Source organism: Pan troglodytes, chromosome 8, assembly GCF_028858775.2.
Source record: "Pan troglodytes isolate AG18354 chromosome 8, NHGRI_mPanTro3-v2.0_pri, whole genome shotgun sequence".
Taxonomy (NCBI): Eukaryota; Metazoa; Chordata; class Mammalia; order Primates; family Hominidae; genus Pan; species Pan troglodytes.
The window spans coordinates 51,126,330-51,148,626 of record NC_072406.2 but is presented as its reverse complement, the minus strand read 5'-3'; the positions used below and the strand labels follow the sequence as shown (position 1 = coordinate 51,148,626).

Genomic DNA, 22,297 nt, shown 5'->3' with positions numbered 1-22,297 from the left:
GGGAGACTGGCAGAGTGGATAAATTTCTTCAAATAATGCATACAAAAATGTAATTAGAATGAATAAGATTATTTGACAGTAAAACAGGGTGACCACAGTCAACAGTTTTTTTTTTATTATTATAAGTTCTGGGGTACATGTGCAGAACATGTAGGTTTGTTACATAGGTACACATGTGCCATGGTGGTTTGCTGCACCCATCAACCCATCATCTACATAAGGTATTTCTCCTAATGCTATCTCTCCCCTAGCCCCCCACCCCCTGACAGGCCCTGGTATGAGATGTTCCCCTCCTGTGTCCATGTGTTCTCATTGTCCAACTCCCACTTATGAGTGAGAACATGCAGTGTTTGGTTTTCTGTTCTTGTGTTAGTTTGCTGAGAATGATGGTTTCCAGCTTCATCCATGTCCCTGCAAAGGACATGAACTCATCCTTTTTTATGGCTGCATAGCATTCCATGGTGTATATGTGGCACATTTTCTTTATCCAGTCTATTACTGATGGGCATTTGGGTTGGTTCCAAGTCTTTGCTATTGTGAATAGTGCCACAAAAAAAGTATGTATGCATGTGTCCTTATAGTAGAATGATTTATAATCCTTTGGGTATATACCCAGTAATGGGATTCCTGGGTCAAATGGTATTTCTGGTTCTAGATCCTTCAGGAATCGCCACACTGTCTTCCACAATGGTTGAACTAATTCACACTCCCACCAACAGTATAAAATCATTCCTATTTCTCTATATCCTCTCCAGCATCTGTTGTTTCCTGACTTTTTAATGATTGCTATTCTAACTGGCATGAGATAATATCTCATTGTGGTTTTGATTTGCATTTCTCTAATGACCAGTGATGATGAGCTTTTTTTCATATGTTTGTTGGCCGCATAAATGTCTTCTTTTGAGAAGTGTCTGTTCATATCCTTCACCCACTTTTTGATGGGGTTGTTTTTTTCTTGTAAATTTGTTTAAGTTCTTTGTAGATTCTGGATATTAGCCCTATGTCAGATGGATAGATTGCAAAAATTTTCTCCCGTTCTGTAGATTGCCTGTTCACTCTGATGATAGTTTCTTTTGCTGTGCAGAAGCTCTTTAGTTTAATTAGATCCCATTTGTCAATTTTGGCATTTGTTGCCATTGTTTTTGGTGTTTTAGTCATGAAGTTTTGCCCATGCCTATGTACTGAATGATATTGCCTAGGTTTTCCTCTAGGGTTTTTATGGTTTTAGGTCTTAGGTTTAAGTCTTTAATCCATCTTGAGCTAATTTTTGTATAAGGTGTAAGGAAGGGGTCCAGTTCCAGTTTTCTTTATATGGCTAGCCAGTTTTCCCAACACCATTTATTAAATAGGGACTCCTTTCCCCATTGCTTTTGTCAGGTTTGTCTAAGATCAGATGGTTGTAGACGTGTGGTGTTACTCCTGAGGCCTCTGTTCTGTTCCATTGATCTATATCTCTGTTTTGGTACCAGTACCATGCTGTTTTGGTTACTGTAGCCTTGCAGTATAGTTTGAAGTCAGGTAGTGTGATGCCTCCAGCTTTGTTCTTTTGGCTTAGAATCATCTTGGCTATCCAGGCTCTTTTTTGGTTCCATATAAAATTTAAAGTAGTTTTTTTCTAATTCTGTGAAGAATGTTAATGGTAACTTGATGGGGATAGCTTGAATCTATAAATTACTTTGGGCAATATGCCCATTTTCACAATACTGATTCTTCCTATCCATAAGCATGGAATGCTTTTCCATTTGTTTGTGTCCTCTCTTACTTCCTTGAGCAGTGGTTTGTAGTTCTTCTTGAAGAGGTCCTTCGCATCCCGTGTAACTTGTATTCCTAGGTATTTTATTCTGTTTGTAGAAATTGTGAATGGGAATTAACTCATGATTTGGCTCTCTGTTTTTCTATTATTGGTGTATAGGACTGGTGGTCATTTTTGCACATTGATTTTGTATCCTGAGGCTTTCCTGAAGTTGCTTATCAGCTTTAGGAGATTTTGGGCTGAGATGATGGGGTTTTCTAAATATAGAATCATGTCATCTGCAAACAGAGACAAATTTGACTTCCTCTTTTCCTATCTGAATACCCTTTATTTCTTTCTCTTGCCTGAATGCCTTGGCCAGAACTTCCAATACTATGTTGAATAGGAGTCGCGAGAGAGGGCATCCTTGTCTTGTGCTGGTTTTCAACGGGAATGCTCCCAGTTTTTGCCCATTCAGTATTATATTGGCTGTAGGTTTGTCATAAATAGCTCTTATTATTATTTTGAGATATGCTCCATCAATACCTAGTTTTTTGAGAGTTTTAAGCATGAAGGGGTGTTGAATTTTCTCAAAGGCCTTTTCTGCACCTACTGAGATAATCATGTGGTTTTTGTCATTGATTCTGTTTATGTGATGAAAGGAGTACATTTATTAATTTGCCTATGATGCACCAGCCTTGCATCCCAGGGATGAAGCTGACTTGAGCATGGTGGATAAGCTTTTTGAAGCGCTGCTGGATTCAGTTTGCCAGTATTGTATTGAGGATTTTTGTGTCAATGTTCATCAGGGATATTGGCCTGAAATTTTCTTTTTTTGTTGTGTCCCTGCAATGTTTCGGTATCAGGATGATGCTGGCCTCATAAAATGAGTTAGAGAGGATTCCCTCTTTTTCTGTTGCTTGGAATACTTTAAGAGGGAATGGTATCAGCTCCTCTTTGTACCTCTGGTAGTATTCGGCTGTGAATCCGTCTGGTCCTAGACATTTTTGGTTGGTAGGCTATTATTTACTGCCTCAATTTCAGAACTTGTTATTTGTCTATTCAGGGATTTGACTTCTTCCTGCTTTAGACTTGAGAGGGTGTAAGTGTCCAGGAATTTATCCATTTCTTCTAGATTTTCTAGATTATTTGCATAGAGGTGTTTATAGTATTCTCTGATGGTAGTTTGTATTTCTGTGGGATCAGTGGTGATATCCCCTTTATCATTTTTTATTGCATCTATTTTATTCTTCTTTCTTTTCTTCTTTATTCCTCTGGCTATTCTATTTTGTTTATCTTTTCAAAAAACCAGCTCCTGGATTCATTGATTTTTTGAAGGGTTTTTCGTATCTCTATCTCCGTCAGTTCTGCTCTTAGTTATTTCTTGCCTTCTGCTAGCTTTTGAATGTATTTGCTCTTGCTTCTCTAGTTCTTTTGTGATGTTAGGGTGTCTATTTTAGATCTTTCCTACTTTCTGTTGTGGGCATTTAGTGCTACAAACTTCCCTCTAGACACTGCTTTAAATGTGTCCCAGAGATTCTGGTATGTTGTGTCTTTGTTCTCATTGGTTTCAAATAACTTCTTTATTTCTGCCTTAATTTCATTATTTACCCAGTAGCCATTCAGGAGCAGGTTGTTCAGTTTTCATGTAATTGTGCAGTTTTGAGTGAGTTTCTTAATCCTGATTTCTAACTTGATTGCATTGTGGCCCAAGAGACTGTTATGATTTCCGTTCTTTTGCATTTGCTGAGGAGTGTTTTACTTCCAATTATGTGGTCAATTTTAGAATAAATGTGATGTGGTGCTGAGAAGAATCTATATTCTGTTAATTTGGGTGGGGAGAGTTCTGTAGATGTCTATTAGGTCTGCTTGGTCCAGAGCTGAGTTAAAGTTCTGAATATCCTTGTTAATTTTCTGTCTTGATGATCTGTCTAATACTGACAGTGGGTTGTTAAAGTCTCCCACTATTATTGTGTGGGAGTCTAAGTGTCTTTGTAGGTCTCTAAAAATTTGCTTTATGAATCTGGCTGCTCCTGTATTGGGTGCATATATATTTAGGGTCGTTAGCTCTTCTTGTTGCATTGATCCCTTTACCACTATGTAATGCCCTTCTTTGTCTCTTTTGATCTTCGTTGGTTTAGTCTGTTTTATCAGTGACTAAGATTGTAACACCTGCTTCTTTTGCTTTCCAATTGCTTGGTAAATATTCCTCCATCCCTTTATTTTGAGCCTATGTGTGTCTTTGCACATGAGATGGGTCTCCTGAATACAGCACACTGATGGATGCTGACTTTTTATCCAATTTGCCAGTCTGTGTCTTTTAACTGGGGCATTTAGCCCATTTACATTTAAGGTTAATATTGTTATGTGTGAATCTGATCCTGTCGTTATGATGCTAGCTGGTTATTTTGCCCATTAGTTGATGCAGTTTTTTCATCGTATCGATGGTCTTTACAATTTGGTATGTTGTTGCAGTGGCTGGTACTGGTTGTTCCTTTCCATGTTTAGTGCTTCCTTCAGGAACTCTTGTAAGGCAGGCCTGGTGGTGACAAAAATCTCTCAGCATTTGCTTGTCTGTAAAGGATTTTATTTCTCCTTCGCTTATGAAGCTTAGTTTGGCTGGATATGAAATTCTGGGTTGAAAATTCTTTTCTTTAAGAATGCTGAATATTGGCCCCCACTCTCTTATGGCTTGTAGGGTTTCTGTAGAGAGTTCTGCTGTTGGTCTGATGGACTTCCCTTTGTGGGTGACCTGACCTTTCTCTCTGGCTGCCCTTAAAATGTTTTCCTTCATTTCAACCTTGCTGAATCTGATGATTATGTGTCTTGGGTTGCTCTTCTTTAGGAGTATCTTTGTGGTGTTATCTGTATTTCCTGAATTTGAATGTTGGCCTCTCTTGCTAGGCTGGGTAAGTTCTCCTGGATAATATCCTGAAGGTGTTTTCCAGCTTGGTTCCATTGTCCCCGTCACTTTCAGGTACACCAATCAAACACAGATTTGGTCTTTTCACATAGTCCCGTATTTCTTGGAGGCTTTGTTCGTTCCTTTTCATTCTTTTTTCTCTAATCTTGTTTTCTCACTTTATTTCATTAATTTGATCTTCAATCTCTTATGTCCTTTCTTCCACTTGATTGATTCAGCTATTGATACTTATGTATGCTTCACGAAGTTCTTGTGCTGTGTTTTTCAGCTCCATCAGGTGATTTATGTTCTTCTCTAACCTGGTTATTCTAGTTAGCAATTTGTCTATCCTTTTATCAAGGTTCTTAGCTTCCCTGCATTGGATAGAACATGCTCCTTTAGCTTGGAGGAGTTAGTTATTATTACCCACCTTCTGAAGCCTACTTCTGACAATTTGTCAAACTCATTATCTGTCCAGTTTTGTTCCCTTGCAGGCAAGGAGTTGTGTGGAGGAGTGTGTTGGAGAAGAGGTGTACTGGTTTTTGGAATTTTCAGCCTTTTGCGCTGGTTTCTCCCCATCTTCGTGGATTTATTTACCTTTGGTGTTTGATGTTGGTGACCTTCAGATGGGGTCTCTGAATGGATGTCCTTTTTGTTGATGTTGATGTTATTCCTTTCTCTTTGTTAGTTTTCCTTCTAATAGTCAGGCCCCTCTGCTGCAGGTCTGCTGGAGTTTGCTGGAGGTCCACTCCAGACCCTGTTTGCCTCGGTATCACCAGTGGAGGCTGCCAAACAGCAAAGACTGCTGCCTGTTCCTCCACATAATAAAGCACATATACAAAAAACTCATAGGTAACATACTCCATAGTGAAAGACTGAAAGATCCCCCCCTAAGATCATGAACAGGCAATGATAGTGCTTTCACACCACTGCAATTCAACACTGTATTAAAAGTTCTAGCCAGAGCAAATGGCAAGAAAAAAAAATAAAAGACATTCAAATTGAAAGGCAGAAGTAAAACTACTCTATTTGCAGATAACATTATTTAGCATATAATCCACAAAACATCTATGAGCTAACAAATAGTTTTGGCATAGTTGCAGAGTACAAAATCAACACACAACAATTAGGTTTTTTTAAAAAAAATACTCCAACAATGAACAATCCAAAAGGAAATTCAGAAAATAATTCCATTTATGGTAGTATTAAGTAAAATAAAATACTTAGTGCTATGGTCTGAATGTGTGTCCCCTTCACAACTTCATATGTTGAAATCTAATACCATTGCAATAGTATGAAGAGGCATGGCCTTTAGGAGGTGATTAGGAAGCTCTGCCTTCATGAATGGGATAAGTGTCCTTATAATTTAATGGACAAAGTAGTGGCTTGACAACTTGTAGAGACAGGTTTAGATACTGTGCTGCTAATAATCAGAAATTTTATTTTTGATAAGCTTACATAAAGTAATGATGTTTTTCCAAAAATAAGACTTAGTCAAATGGCCCCTTTTAACTTCTAAAATGTTTTAATACATCAAATCTGATTTGAATATTTAATATAGCAACTATGGATAATTCCAGGAATGGTGATCTAAGGGATCAAACCAGAGCTGAGGAGACAGGTAGCACTGGCAGGTAAGAGATTAGATACAGGCCGGGCATGGTGGCTCACATCTGTAATCCCAACACTTTGTTAGGCCAAGGTGGGCAGATCACCTGAGGTCGGGAGTTCAAGACCAGCCTGACCAACATGGAGAAACCCTGTCTCTACTAAAAATACAAAATTAGCCAGGCATGGTGGCACATGTCTGTAATCCCAGCTACTTGGGAGGCTGAGGTAGGAGAATCACTTGAACCCAGAAGGCGGAGGTTGCGGTGAGCTGAGATCATGCCATTGCATTCCAGCCTGGGCACCAAGAGCAAAACTCCATCTCAAAAAAAAAAAAAAGAAAGAAAAAGAAAAAAGATTGGATGCAAACAGGGAGAAGGAGCAAATAAATATTGTGGATAATGGTATAGCCTGGTTTCTCACCGTTGAAGAAAGAAGTTACAAAGATGGAAAACAGAAAGGCTATGGGGTTAAGATTGAAACTGGGAAATGTCTACGTAAACTCATTGTTTAAAAAATATGTATAGACAGACCAATACAAAAATAGGTGTACACATGTGTATTTCTATGTGCGTGTGTATGTATACATACACACATGTATTTCCTAACTGTCAATTGAGAGGGATTGAGGCAGTAACAACCTTTAGCAATAAGCACCCAGATCTTGGTTTTTAAATTCCATCCTCCACTAGAAAGAACAATGTCCTTTGGAGAAATGGCTAATGGTAGAGGTACTGCAGGAAAAGGACAAGATGGGCCAGGCACATCTGTTGTTCCACAGAGTAATTACTCAAAAACTGATGTCGGGGGTAGGCTGAAAATGGAAAAGGTAACTCCAAAACTCCATCCCAAACTAAAGCAACAATTAAGCTGGGGAAGAAAAAAAAAAAAAAAAAACACCTCTCAGCATCAAGCTTTTCAGAATTCTCCAATCTAATTAAAAACCTAGTACACCCAGAACATTCCTGGTATGGCTTGCTGATGCCTGTGCCAACGTGGACAGTATGCACCTTGTTTTCAGAGAACTGTAGTTGTGTATTTTGATCTGTCTATGCGGGCTCTCTGAAGAAGTGGCTCACAGGCTTGTCTTTGTTTTGCCTGCCTTGAAACTTTCTCAGGGCTAGTCTTCCAGGAAGTGCTTGTTGAAAGCATTTAAAGGCAATTATCTGGCCACAGTAGCCAGATGAGAAAAGCAGCAGATGGACTGAAAAACTGGGAATGTAAAAACTGGGAAGGAAACACATGGGGCCAGGGGTGGGGATAAGGGGTTTGAAAAGCTCCTGCATAAAGCAGGGAATTGAGATCATGTGTAAGTCCAAGACAATATGCATGCTCAGAAAAAACCTGAGAGGAACCTAAGCTTTCACATCTGGTTGACCTTCACGCTCTGTGTAAGCAGGAAGTAAAGGTTAATGCAGAGATGTAAATGGCCTGGCAAACCATTACAGGAGCGCCCTAAAACAGGGCCAATATGCACAGACCAGAAGAGTGTTTTGTTTTGTTTTGGCTCTAGGCGTTTAAAGAAATCTCTGTCAAATCACAGACTGACCACTAAACTAATAGAACAGAGGTTTCAGTGACCATGTACAACAAAGAACACTGACTTTACAAAAATAGTTTATAAAAGTCACAAAATAAGCAAATAATACAAAATAAACAGCAACAACAAATTCTGAGGAAAAGAATCTGATTTCTAGAATTAGCACATTTTAATACTCAAAATGTTCAGTTTTCAATAAAAAATTATGAGGCATGCAAAGAAGATAATATGACCCACAGACACACAGAACAAAGAAATAAAACCTGTACTCAAAGACACCTTTGATATTGGTCTTACTAGATAAAGAATTTAAATCACCTGTTCTAAATGTGCTCAAAGAGCTAAATGAAACCAGACAAAGAACTAACAGAAACCAGGAGAATGATGCTGTGCCAAATATAAAATATTAATGTAGAGTAGAAAATTATAAAAATGTAATTAGGACTGTCTGGAGCTGACAAGTACAACAACTAAAATTTTTTAAAATCAGTGAAAATCAGTGACAGATTGGAGCTCAAAGAGAACAAAGAATCAGCAAAATTGAAGACACTGATGGGGATTACTCATTCTGTGGAGCAGAGAAAAAGAATGGTGAAAAATAGACAGTGCCTAAGAGATCCAGGAGACAACATCAAACATACCCACAAGTTAATAACAAGAGTTACTAACGAAGAGGAGAAAAGGGAACCAAAAAATATCTGAAGAAACAATGTCTGAAGACCTTCCAAATTGATGAAAGACATGAATCTCTATGTCCAAGACTCTAAAGAAACTATAATTATGATAACATCAAAGAACTTCAAACTGAGAGAAATAATACATTGTCAAAAGACAAAGAGTCTTGAAAGTAGCAAGAGACAAGGGACTAACCATGTACAAAGGATCTGAAATAAGATTAACAGCCAGTCTTTCATTAGAAACCATGAAGGCCAGAGGCAGTAAGATAATGGCACCTTTAAAGTACCAAAAGAAAAAAAAAATAACAAAAATTCTACATTAGGCAAAACTACCTTTCAAAAAGGAAGGGGAAATTAAAACATTCCTAGATCAACAGAATCTGAGAGAATGTGTTAGTACTAGACCTGTCCTACAAGAAATGCAAAAGGAAGCCCCTCAGGTTGAAACAAAAGGATACTAGACAGTAACTCCAATCCAAACAAACAAAAAATTCAAATGATAAAAGTAACTACTGTAAGTAAATGCAAAAGCCAGTCTTATTGTATTCTTGGCTTTTATGTTCTCTTTTTTTTATGTGATTTAAAAGACAGATACATAAAACAATAATTATGCATCTATGTAATGTGCACACAATTTATGAAGGCCTAATATGTGACAATAAGAAGACAAAAGACAGGGACAAAGCTGTATGGAGCAGAGTTTTTATATAATATTAAGGCTTAGTTGGTATTAATGCAAGCTAGATTGTTATAAATTCAAGATGTTAATTGCAATTCCAAGTATTAACACTAGGTAAATAATGAATACAAAGAAATACAAAAGGAATTAAAATGGCACATTAGAAAAAAACACAAAAGAAGGCATACACAGAAAAACTGAAAACAAGATGTAATACATATGGAAAATAAATAGCAAAATGGCATAAGTCCTTTTTCAGTTTATCATTTACTTTAAATGTAAATAAACTAAACTCCCAACTAAAAGACAGAAATTGGCAAAATAGGCTGGGCATGGTGGCTCAAACCTGTAATCCCAGCACTTTGGGAGGCCAAGGCGGGCAGATCACGAGGTCAGGAGTTTGAGACCAGCCTGGCCAATACCGTGAAACCCTGTCTCTACTAAAAGAAAAAATATATATACACAAAAATTAGCCAGGCGTCATGGTGTGCACCAGTAATCCCAGCTCCTCGGGAGGCTGAGGCAGAAGAATTGTTTGAACCCTGGAGGTGGAGGTTGCAGAGAGTCAAGATCACACCACTGCACTCCAGCCTGGGCGACACAGTGAGACTCTGTCTCAAAAAAAAAAAAAAAGAAAAAGAAAAGGAAAAAGAAATTGGCAAAATAAATACAAATATATGATCCAACTATATATAGTCTATAAGACACTCTCGTTAGATACAAACACACAACACAATAGGCTGAAATTGAAATGACAGAAGAGGATAGTAACCTAAAGAATGCCAGGGTGGCTATACTGAGACAAAAGAGACTTTAAGTCAAAAATTGTTACAAGAGCAAAACATTACATATTGATTAAAAAAAAAAAAAAAGGTCAGTCTACAAAGGAGACATAGTAACAGAAATAGAAATAAATCATCCTGAAGTTAACATGGAATTTCAAGGTATCTCAACTAGCCAAAATGATCTTGAAAACCCATGCATGTATGGTAAAATGATTTTCAACAAAGTTGTCAAGAACAGTCAATAAGGAAAGGACAATTTTTCTAACAGATAGTGTTGGAAAAACTGGATAGCCACATGAAAAACAAAACTAAAAAAAAAAAAATTAACTCAAAATGAATCAAACACCTAAATCTAAGAATTAAAATTAAAGTTACAAAACTCATGGCAGAACACATTGGAGAATGGATTCTTGACATTATATGTGGCAATGTTTTCTTGGATATAATACCAAAAACCACAGGCAACAGTAGTAAAAATAAATTGGACTATATCAAACTTAAAAATTTTGCATCAAAGGGCATGGTTAACTGAATTAAAAGGCAAAACACAACAGGAGGAAATATTTGCAATTCATGTATCTGATAAGGAATTAATATAAAAAATAACCCCTACAACTCAAAACAAACAAAATAACCTGATTCAAAGATGGACAAAGGACTTGAACAGACATTTTGTTGCAGGAAGTCAGGGACCCCAAACGGAGGGACCGGCTGCAGCCAAGGCAGAAGAAAGTGGATTGTGAAGATTTCATGGACATTTATTAGTTCCCCAAATTAATACTTTTATAATTTCTTATGCCTGTCTTTACTGCAATCTCTAAACATAAATTGTGAAGATTTCATGGACACTTACCACTTCCCCAATCAATACCCTTGTGATTTCCTATGCCTGTCTTTAATCTTTTAATCCTGTCAGCTGAGGAAGATGTATGTCACCTGAGGACCATGTGATAATTGCATTAACTGCACAAATTGTAGAGCATGTGTGTTTGCACAAATACGAAATCTGGGCACCTTGAAAAAAGAACAGGATAACAGCAATTGTTCAGGGAATAAGAAAGATAACCTTAAACTCTGACTGCCAGTGAGCCGAGCGGAACAGAGCCATATTTCTCTTCTTTCAAAAGCAAATGGGAGAAATATCGCTGAATTTTCTCAGCAAGGAACATCCCTGGGAAACAGAATACAAGCCTGGGGGAATAGGCCTATAGACAGCCCCCTGGGTGTGGCCGTCTCCTATGGTCTGTAGGCTGTAGGGGTGAAATAGACCCCAGTCTCCCATAGTTCTCCCAGGCTTATTAGGAAGAGGAAATTCCCACCTAATAAATTTTGGTCAGACCGGTTGCTCTCAAAACCCTGTCTCCTGATAAGATGTTATCAATGACAATGGTGCCCAAAACTTCATTAGCAATTTTAATTTCGCACCGGTCCTGCGGTCCTGTGATCTCACGCTGCCTCCACTTGCCTTGTGATATTCTATTACCTTGTAAAGTACTTGATGTCTGTGACCCACACCTATTCGCATACTCCCTCCCCTTTTGAAACTCCCTAATAAAAACTTGCTGGTTTTATGGCTTGTGGGGCATCACGGAACCTACCGACATGTGATGTCTCCCCGAGAAGCCCAGCTTTACAATTTCTCTCTTTTATACTCTGTCCCTTTATTTCTCAAACTGGCCGATGCTTAGGGAAAATAGAAAAGAACCTACGTGACTATCGGAGCAGGTTCCCCGATACATTTCACCATAAAAGATATATAAATGGTCAACAAGCTTATGAAAATATGCTCAACATCACTAATCATTAGGGAAATACAAATCAAAACCACGATGAAAAATTACCATACACCCATTACAATGGCTGCTATCAAAACAACAAAAGAAAATAACGAGTGTTGGCAAGGATATGGAGAAATCAGAATCCTGCACAACTGAGGATGGGACTGTAAAAATGGTGCACCTTCTGTAAAAAACAGGTTGGTGTTTCCTCAAGAAATTAAAAATAGAATTACCATAGATTCCAGCCATACCACTTTTGAGTATATAACCAAAAGAACTGAAAGAAGGATCTCAACGAGAAAGTTGTACACCCATGTTCACAGTAACATTATTCACAACAGTTAAAAGGAGGAAGGAACCCAAATGTCCACTGACAGATGAATTAATAAAACATGGGTACAATGAAATATCATTCAACATTAAAAAGGAGATAAATTCTGACACATGCTACAACACTGAGGAAGCTTGAGGACATTATGCTAGGTGAAATAAGACTGTCACAATAAGACAAATACTTATTTGTGATTTCACTTAAATGAGATATAGCAAAAGTAGTGAAACTCATAGAACAGAAAGTAGGATGGTGGTTGCCAGGGGCAAGGAGGAAGGGAAAATGGGGAGTTACTGTTTAATAGGTGCAGAATTTCAATTTGCCAAGATGAAAAAGTTCTGGAGATTATATGTACGATATGAATACACATACATAACACTGCTTCTGAATTGTACATCCCAAAATGGTTAAGATTGCTAAAACAAAAAACTAACAATAAATAAAGATTCCTGCTTTGGCCACATATATTCAACATTGTACTAAAAATTCCAGCCAGAGCAATTAGGCTAAATAAATACACACACCCAAATTGGAAAGAAATAAATAAAATATTTTCGTTTGCAGATGACATGATCTTATATGCAAAAAATACTAAAGTATCCACAAAGGAACTACTACAAGTAGGAAACAAATTCAGCAAAATTACAGGATACAAGATCAACACTCAAAAATTAGTTGTGTACTCATTACAATGCACAGTCAAAAAGCAAATTAACAATTCCACTTATAATAGCATTTAAACAAAAAAATTTTAGGCTTATGGGCCATTACAGTCTCTACTGCAACCAGTCAATTCTGCCCTCATAGTGTGAAAGTACCCACAGACTATACATAAATACATGAGTATGGCTGAGTCTCAATAAAACTTTATAGACACTGAAGTCTGAATTTCATATAATTTACAATAGCATTTAAATGAAAAACTATTTAATAAATTTAAGCAAGGATATGCAACACTTGTACACTGAAAACTACAAAACATTAATGAAGGAAAGAAGACTTAGGGGAAAAAAAATCTTACATTCATGGATTATAAGATTTAATATTAAGATGATAACACTCCCCAAAGTGTTATTACCCACTCCAATACTTACCCAATGCAATACTTATAAAAAACTCAACATACTTTTTTGCAGAAATAGAAAAGCTAACTAAAAATTCCTATGGATTGCAAAGCACCCTGCTGTGGAAAACTGTCAGTTTCACAATAAATTAAATGTAAAATTACCATACGACCCAGCAATTTCACTCGTAGGTATATACCCAGAACAACTGAGAGCATGTATTCTAACAAATATTTGTACATGAATGCTCATAGGAGCACTATTCACAATAGCGAAACACAGGATGACCCCCAATGTCCATCAACAGATGAATGGATAAACGAAAGTTGGTATATCCATATAATAGAATATTGTTCAGTCATAAAAAGGGACAAAGTACTGATATACAACTACAACATAAATGGGTCTTGAAAACATTATTCTAAGTGAGAGATCAGACACAAAAGGCTACAAATTGTATGATTCCATTTGTATGCCATATCTAAAACAGGCATATCTATAAAGACAGGAGATTATTGGTTGCTAGGGGCTGGAGCAGAGGGGAAAAAGGGAGCAACTGCTTATTAAGTTACAACACTGCTTATTAAGGGTACTATGTTTCCTTTTGGTATGATGAAAATATTCCAGAAATAAATGGTGGTTATGGTGGTACAACATTGTGAACGTACTAAAGTCATTGAATTCTATACTTTAAAATGGCTTAATTGTGAATTTCATGTGATGTGTATTTTACCATAATTTTTTTTTTAGGTAGAATCCCTTGAAAGTTATTGCAAATATTCCAGTTCTGCCCAGTCTCTAGGGCTGTCACAAAGCCTGCCACATCCTAACAACCCATGATCACCCTAGCCTACCAGGATTGTTTCTTTAAACAACCATAAGTCCTAATGCTACACAATTCATGTGATTTTTTTTTTTTTTTTGAGACGGAGTCTCACTCTGTCACCCAGGCTGGAGTGCAGTGGTGCAATCTCAATCTCAGCTCACTGCACCCTCCGCCTCCTAGGTTCAAGTGATTCTCCTGCCTCAGCCTCCTGACTAGCTGGGATTACAGGTGCACGCCAACATGCCAAGCTAATTTTTGTATTTTTAGTAGAGACGGGGTTTCACCATGTTGGTCAGGCTGGTCTCGGACTCCTGACCTCATGATCCACCCACCTCGCCCTCCCAAAGTGTTGGGATTACAGGCATGAGCCACCTAGCCCGGCCTATTTGAATTTTTTAATCACATACTTTCTCTTGATATCTCTTAAGTTTTCCCCTGGACTGCACATGAATTATTCACTTCGTTGTACTACTTTTTCATGTAACTGCAAGACTGTCATCAGAAGTTTCACAGTGTCACCTAATAAAGCCCATTGACAAACTGTTTTATGTTCCAGTTTCACAACTCTGTGAGATCACAAGATCTGCATTCACTTACATGACATTTTTGTTTTACTCTTCATCAACTCTTTATCAGAAATCAGCAAACATTTTCTGTAAAGGGTCTCACAGTAAATATTTTAGGCTTGTGGGCCATTACAGTCTCTGCTGCAACCAGTCAACTCTGCCCTCATAGTATGAAAGTACCAACAGACAACACATAAATACATGAGTTTAGCTGAGTCCCAATAAAACTTTATATATAATGAAATCTGAATTTCATATAATTCTTGTTTTTTTTCCCTCAGCCACCTAAAAATATAAAAACCATCCTTCATTTGTGGACCATAAAAAAACATGCGGCAGGCTGCATTTGACCCATGAAATGTAATGTGACCTCTCCTCTATATTTTCCCTGATGTTATTTCTACTTTCATATGAATGTATAGACATTTTTTAAACCTCAATAATTACTTTTAAGCAAAACGGTGAAAAAATAAACAACTTACCTGGGATGTGATCATCTTCCACTGGTGTTGGAAGAGCAGAGCAAACTGTGAGGGTGTAGCTGAGAAATAAGAAAAGATCATGAGTGATGTCACTTGCCTTAAAAGGTCCACTTCGCAGCTGGCAAAACATCTCTGAAAGGGAGATACTCACACGCCCATGCATGACTCTGGCATGATTATGTACTGCTTGGACTCATTAGTTTTCAAATGTAAAAACGTTTGTTTTCTACTGACTTAAAAACAACTTATGCTGTACTCTAACAGAGTATGCAAACCGATATATTAAACTAATTAAGCAAGTTAGGAAAAGCCAAAGAGTGGAACATAATACTTTCGTTAAAACTGATGCTAAACAAAAATACTCAGGTTTTAATCTTTATTACAAACCAGAGAATCCCAACAAGGTTTTGAAAAAAGCGATGTGGTATTTTTCAGCCCAGTTTTTTGTTTGTTTGTTTGTTTGCTTTTTTGAGACAGAGTCCTGCCCTGTTGCCCAGGCTGGAGTGCGATGGCATGATCTCGACTCACCGCAACCTCCTGCCTCAGCCTCCCAAGTCGCTGGGACTACAGGTGCGTACCACCACACCCGGCTAATTTTTTGCATTTTTAGTAGAGACAGGGTTTCACCATGTTGGCCAGGCTGGTCTCGAACTCCTGATCTCTTGATCCACCCCCCTCAGCCTCCCAAAGTGCTGGGATTACTGGCGTGAGCCACCGTGCCCAGCCCAGCCCAGTTTTTTTGGAAGGAAAACGAACTTGCTCTAACTTGATTTCAGGTTCTCAAAACCATCTTTGGATTTAAAAAAGCGAACTGATTTTTACTTACTCTGTTGTCAACGCAGCAAACACCCTTCTGAGTCCTCAAGCGACTCTGTCTGTTCTTGACTCTGCCACAACAAAATGTGTCAATGTCATCAGTCACTTAACACGTTAAGCTCGTTTCCTGTCCACCCCACCCCATCCCATCTTTTAAATAAAGCGTAAATAGATAACTTACAGACCTTTCTCGCGGCTGTACCTCTGATTCTGTAAGATCAAGATGGGGGCATCCGTACATCTCTAGTTGTGCTGCAGTGCGCCAGCAGCTCAGCATCTAGAACGAGCGAGTAACGAATCTAGGCATGGAGGGTGCTGTCCTCCACTTGGCTGCTAAGCTCGTCCCTCCGCATGATGCCTTCACAACTCCCCAAGAAGCGGTGCTGTCTGCTCCTTCGGCCTTGCCCTCCTCTGCCCCCACATCTGAATGGGCACAAAGCTCCCAGCCTGTGGGGGTCTGGAAAGGACACAAATCGAGCCTCTGCTCCTCCCACCCGTGCTCTAGATCTCTAGTGAGGTGTCAGCCCAACGGGTTGGGTGTCCTCCTAGGAGGGCCCCTGGGCCCTCGCCCCCCACCCTTCCCTTCTTACCCCACAACAGCTGCTTTGCTCCAAGACAGCTGGGCCTAAGCCCTTTGGTTCGAATCCTCACTCAAGACAGAAAGCTCCTACATCTTCCTGTCACTTGAGCCACGAGCTGGACCCTCTGAAAATGCCCACTGGTGCTACTGGGAACACAGGCGAGGCTGGACAGTGCCGGAGGGCCTGGGGTGCCTCCCTCCGCGTGCGCGGCCTCACAGGTCAGTGGAAACAAGAAATTCCCCAATCCATAGCCACGATGACTTCAAAATACTTCCCAAAGACATCAGGCAATGAAGCTGCGACCTGCGAGGACACAGCAAGCCGAGTGACGCTGGCCAGAGGCTGGGTGTGGAGTCCGCGCCTGCAGGGTCCCTCCCCGCCCCGCGGGCGCTTCCCGCCACCCCGTTCGCCTCGGCATCGCAGTGACGCCGCGGCGACGCCGACCACAGGTGGTTGTGAGGACAGCGAGATTCTGAGGGGAAAGAATGAGAGAAGCGCGCATCTATTGGGCAGAAGGCCCGTTTCTGCGCCGTCCTGCGGAGGCCTCCGGGCATCCTTCACCTCAGGGAAGAGAAAATCCAACCTCACTTGTCACAGGCGCGGGACTTGCGCATTCCCTTTGGGAGCACAAGAACCAAGGCAGGATTCGGACCCAGGCCAGGCGGCAAAGCCGTTCCCTCTCTCCCACCCCCAGGCCGCGCGGAACCCCCAGTCCACCCTCGCCCCTGCCCTCCCTTACTCACCCTCCGCGTCCTCTACCCGGACGCCAGGAGATGCCGGGAGCCCTCCCCCTCAGACTGCCGGGGAGATAAACAAACCTGGAGCCATACGGCACACATGCCCAGAAGGCCCGAAGCGGCTCCCGCGACGGGGGCCGGAAAGTGCACACTACATCTCCCACAAGTCCTCGCGCCGCTCCCTTAGAAAGTGCACGCTTCATTTCCCACAAGACCTCGCGCCGCTCCCTTAGAAAGTGCAGACTACATTTCCCACAAGCCCTCGCGCCACTCCTTTAGAAAGGGCATGAGGTTTCAGCCGCATTGGGCAGTTAGTTCCCAGATGCGGCAAGTGCAGTACTGCAGTTTTATTCGTTAGCTGAAATAAATTATGAGTATTTAAATTACACAGCTTTCTCATGAATTACATCCCCCTGATGATTTGGCCGTCCTCAACATTTCGTCGTTTGGCAGAATTCACGAGTGGAATTTCTCGTGACGAGGTCGGTTCCTGTGGCCCCGCGGCGCTACCGCAGCACCCCCTCCACTTGCGCCAGTGTGGAGAGCTTCACTTGCTCCTTTCTGGTCCATTGGACGCTAACCGTGAGAAAACACGCTGGACATGAGCATTACCAGCCTGTAAGCTGTCGTAAAGATAACTCGAAATTGCTCTTCAAATTTTATTTGTTAAACCACGTAATACCATCTTGCATGGCAAACATGCATTTTCCATTCTTCAGGAGTATGCGGGATCTCTTGATCACGATAACTTTTTAAAGTTCACTGGCAGAGGTAATACAGGAGTGGAAAACCAAAAACCGTAGGTTCTCACTTATAAGTGGGAGCTAAGCTATGAGTACGCAGAGGCATACAGAGTGATATAATGGACTCTAGAGACTCAGAAGGGGCTGGTAGGAAGGAGGCTGGAGATTAAAAAAACTACACATGGCCAGGCGCGGTGGCTCACGCCTGTAGTCTCAGCACTTTGGGAGGCGGAGGTGGGTGGATCACGAAGTCAGGAGTTCAAGACCAGCCTAGCTAACACGGTGAAACCCCGTCTCTACTAAAAATACAAAATTAGCTGGGCGTGGTGGCACACACCTGCAGTCCCAGCTATTTGGGAGGCTGAGGCAGGGGAATCCCTTGAACTCGAGAGGTGGAGGTTGTAGTGAGCTGAAATCGCGCCATTGCACTCCAGCTTGGGCAACAAGAGCAAAACTCCATCTCAAAAATGAAAAAAAAAACACTATACATTAGGTACAGTGTACACTACTCAGGTGACAGGTGCACTAAAATCTCAGAATCCACCACTTTATAATTCATCCATAACCAAAAACCACTTGTACTCCAAAAGCTATTGAAGTTTAAGTTAAAATAAAAATAAAAAATAAATGTCCACTGACCAAAAAAGAAGCATTTTTCTCCATTTCTATTCCCTTCTTTACCACCACTGATGATAATCCCACTTGTTCCCATGCTGGAAAAGCATTTAGTACCATCCACGTAAAAGAATCAAATTATTCAAGGGTTGAGATGCATTTCAGAAGACAGTCATGGTAAGTACAATAATGATTATCACTTCGAGACACAATTTATTTTCCTGCTCATAATGTTTTCTTTTTTTTCTTTTTTTTTTTTTTTTTTGAGATGGAGTCTGGCTCTGTAACCCAGGCTGGAGTGCAGTGACATGATCTCGGCTCACCGCAACCTCCACCTCCTGGGTTCAAGCGACTCTCCTGCCTCAGCGTCCCAAGTAGCTGGGAATACAGGCTTGTGCCACCACACCCGGCTAATTTTTGTAATTTTAGTAGAGATCAGGTTTCACTGTGTTGGCCAGGCTGGTCTCGAACTCCTGACCTCGTGATCCGCCCGCCTCGGCCTCCCAAAGTGCTGGGATTACAGGCATGAGCCACTGCACCCAGCCTAATGTTTTTCCATTTTAAGAAACAGTCTTGACACTTGTGAATATTCCATTATTTCTTTTGTTTTTTTTTTTAGACCGGATCTCATTCTGTCACCTGGGCTGCAGTGCAGTGCCAAGACCTCGGGTCACTGCAACCTCCGCCTCCCAGATTCAAGTGATTCTCCTGCCTCAGCCTCCCCAGTAGCTGGGATTACAGGCACATGCCACCACGCCCGGCTAATTTTTCCTGTTTTTAGTAGAGACTAGGTTTCACCATATTGACCAGGCTGGTCTCAAACTCCTGACCTCAAGTGATCCATCCGCCTCGGCCTCCCAAAGTGCTGAGATTACAGATGTGAGCCACCTCTCCTGGCCTCCATTATTTCTTTAATGCATTCAGGTTCCATTATGCCATGGATTATTTCAGTAACATTGTTTGCTCTTCTTTCAATTTGCATAATCCTATCCCTAAAGAGATTGAAAACTAGGGACATGCCACTCTTAGGCTCCTTGGGACTCGACACATCCTCCTGGGATCATCTCAGGAAGGGGACTGGCTGTGCAGGCACCATGGAGGTGGTGCTGATATTCCTATGCAGCCTGTTGGCCCTCATTGTCATGCCCAGTGCAGCTGAGTAGGAGAAGGAAATTGACCATTTTCATTATGACTAACAGACCCTGAGGATTCAGGGGTTGGTATGTGCTGTGGTCCTCTTCTCCGTTGGGATCTTCCTTATCCTAGGTTGCAGATGCAAGTGGAGTTTCAATCAGAAGCCCGGGACCCCAGGGGAGGAGGAAGCCCAGGTGGAGAACCTCATCACTGCAAATGCAGCAAAACTCCAGAAAGCAGAGAGCTGAATGAAGTGCAGCCCTCCAGCGGGAAGCCTCTGGAACCTGAAGGCAGCTGCTTGAACTATTAGATGCAAATGTTGATGCTTAAGAAAACAGCCACTTCAGCAACAAATCTTTCCAGAAGAGAAGCCAAGAACTTGTTTGTCCCGCCATGCCCTTCCCTGTCCCCTCTAACACCATTCCTCCACCTGATGATCCAACTAATCTCTTGCCTCACCACTGCAGCCTGCAGGCTCCTCCAACTCCTGTTATGTGTCTGTGTGTGTGTTTGCTGACTATAGTGTTCATGGCTACTTGTTCATGGTTATTATAGTTAGTGAACTGTGGACTCACTTTCCTGGGCAGGGGCTGAGCCATGTGGCCGTCTGCTCCTCTCTGCCCCCCATCACCTCTCACTCCTGGGAGTCTGATTTTTTCCCTGGAGAGTCTAGCTCCTTCCCTTTAGAGCATGGACAGGAGTCTCCAGCTGTCTTGGGACCTGGGAAGGTTTGCACCACGTTCCTCATCTTTCTTCATGGAGTCTCTTCACTTCTTTTACAAGAACCTCACTTCCTTATCCCACTGCAACCCCAGTCTGTTCTGAAGATCAGCAATTGGAGATACAAAGCAAAGTAAGGAGTTTGTGAGCCCAGCATTACCTTTAGGAGGCTACTATACCATTCCATGGTTATTTTTCTCCCTGGGGAAGCCCCAGGGAGCCCCATCTGCCCTGCCTTTCACATAGCACCCAGGGATTCCAGGCCCAGGGCTGCTGCTTTTTTTCTTTTTCTTTATTCAGACAGAGTCCCACTGTGTCACCCAAGCCGGAATGCAGTGGCACGATCTCAGCTCATGGCAACATGGGTTCAAGGGATTCTCATGCCTGGGCCTCCCGAGTAGCTGGGACTATAGGCACGTACCACCACGCCCAGCTAATTTTTGTATTTTTAGTAGAGATGGGGTTTTCCCTGGCCTCAAGCAATCCACCTGCCTAGGCCTCCCAAAATTCTGGGATTACAGGTGTCAGCCACCGTGCCCAGCCTGGGCCCAGGACTAATAATCTACACTTGGGGAATGTAGCCCCTGCATATCTTATCAGCAATAACCACAGGGGCTCTGGTGCCCCACCCATCTCCAACCTTCCTGCTTCTGAGACTTCAATCTATAGCCCAGTTTTTCTGGACACAGGCTCCCATCCCTGAAGCTGAGTCTCCAGCAGGTGATGACTGAAGGATTCCCATTCTGTTGCGGCCAGCACACTGGAATGGACAGAGGGAGAGTAAGGGACCTTTGCTTCTCTGCCCATGTCCCCTTGGTCAGCAGAGACAACTCCCGCATCCTCAGTGGTCACAGAGGTGAGTTAAGTAGGTTAGAGACCCAGTAGGCTCCATGCAGCACTGCTGCAGAGGGTACAGGAAGAGGTCAAAAGTCATAATGAGACTGGGAGCTCAAACCGGATCCCACCATTCCTGTCCTCCATGTGCCTGTGGAAATCAACCAAACCCAGCCTCTGTGGCTAGACTGCTGTTTTCTGTATCACGATCTGTCCTCTGAGCAACAGAAAAAAGGAATAAAATATTTGCTTCCTAGTGAAAAAAAAAAAACTATGAATAAAAAACAAGTAAACTTCACTCAATGGATTATTTTTAAAGTAAACAAAAATTTTGGAGTCTTTTCTTGAAAATTAAAATTATTATTTCAAGACTTTACATAAACTAACAACTTTATCAACTGTGTTAGTTACAGGAGCCAATGAGTTTCTAACTGCAAAGGAAATGAAGAATATCGAATGCCAAAAAAAAATCACACAATCCTTTAATCACTCAATTCTAATAGTGTAAATGCTGAAGTAAGAGAACAATTTTATAATAATTACTTCAATGAAAATGCAAAGAACATCAGATGCTATTTTGACATCATGATGCAGAATGTGGGCAGGACGGCCCACAACTTGGAATCTTTACTTCAGCTTGGACCAAGCATGTCTGTGCCCTTATGCAAACATCAACCACAATTTGTATTTGTATCATTGCCACCAAAAGCAGTTCAGAAGCAAAGGGAAAATTTCTTCTGCCTTGTGATTACTTGTATCCATGGCTCTGCTGAAAATAGGTGAGGCATTTAGATCATTGATCATCTCTGTGATCATAGTGAAGCTATTACTTTTGTTGTTGTTGTAGTAGATTTCATCTTGGCTCTTCAAAATTTGATTGCATCTTTGGAATCAGAAAATACTTCTAGCAGTAATACTTTCAGTAATACTTTCAAACTGTCATTTGAGCTGAAAGACTGCTGCTGTTATATAGTGTGGCAGATGTTTACAACTTCCATTGCCATTACTATATCTCAATCTGAATTCTCTTTATTTTTTTTTTTGAGACAGTCTCACTCTGTCACCCAGGCTGGAGTACAGTGGCACAATCTCAGCTCACTGCAACCTCCACCTGCCAGGTTCAAGCAATTCTCCTGCCAGCCTCCCG

General features: G+C 41.0%; 1 protein-coding gene and 1 pseudogene across 25 annotated transcripts in view; one reads left to right on the top strand and one right to left on the bottom strand.

The window, feature by feature from the left end:
- The window catches only part of ZNF37A (zinc finger protein 37A), a 30,029-nt gene extending 12,733 nt beyond the window's left edge, over positions 1-17,296 (bottom strand). For 4 of the 25 annotated variants that reach the window (XM_063781686.1, XM_063781688.1, XM_063781687.1 and 1 more), the window contains exons 1-5: positions 17,111-17,264; positions 16,377-16,670; positions 15,972-16,063; positions 15,797-15,857; positions 14,971-15,029 (exon numbers count right to left, since the gene is read on the bottom strand). In XM_063781686.1, the coding sequence (XP_063637756.1) occupies positions 14,971-14,985 (15 nt within the window). In that variant the 5' untranslated portion in view covers positions 14,986-15,029; positions 15,797-15,857; positions 15,972-16,063; positions 16,377-16,670; positions 17,111-17,264. Of the gene's footprint in view, positions 1-14,970; positions 15,030-15,796; positions 15,858-15,967; positions 16,244-16,376; positions 16,671-17,110 lie in introns of all 25 variants that reach the window. The other 21 variants (XM_009458307.5, XM_016963058.4, XM_016963062.4 and 18 more) reach the window with 17 other exon arrangements.
- Positions 17,297-19,298: 2,002 nt separating this feature from the next.
- LOC107966911 (FXYD domain-containing ion transport regulator 6-like) lies at positions 19,299-19,926 on the top strand (annotated as a pseudogene).
- The last annotated feature ends 2,371 nt before the right edge of the window (positions 19,927-22,297 follow it).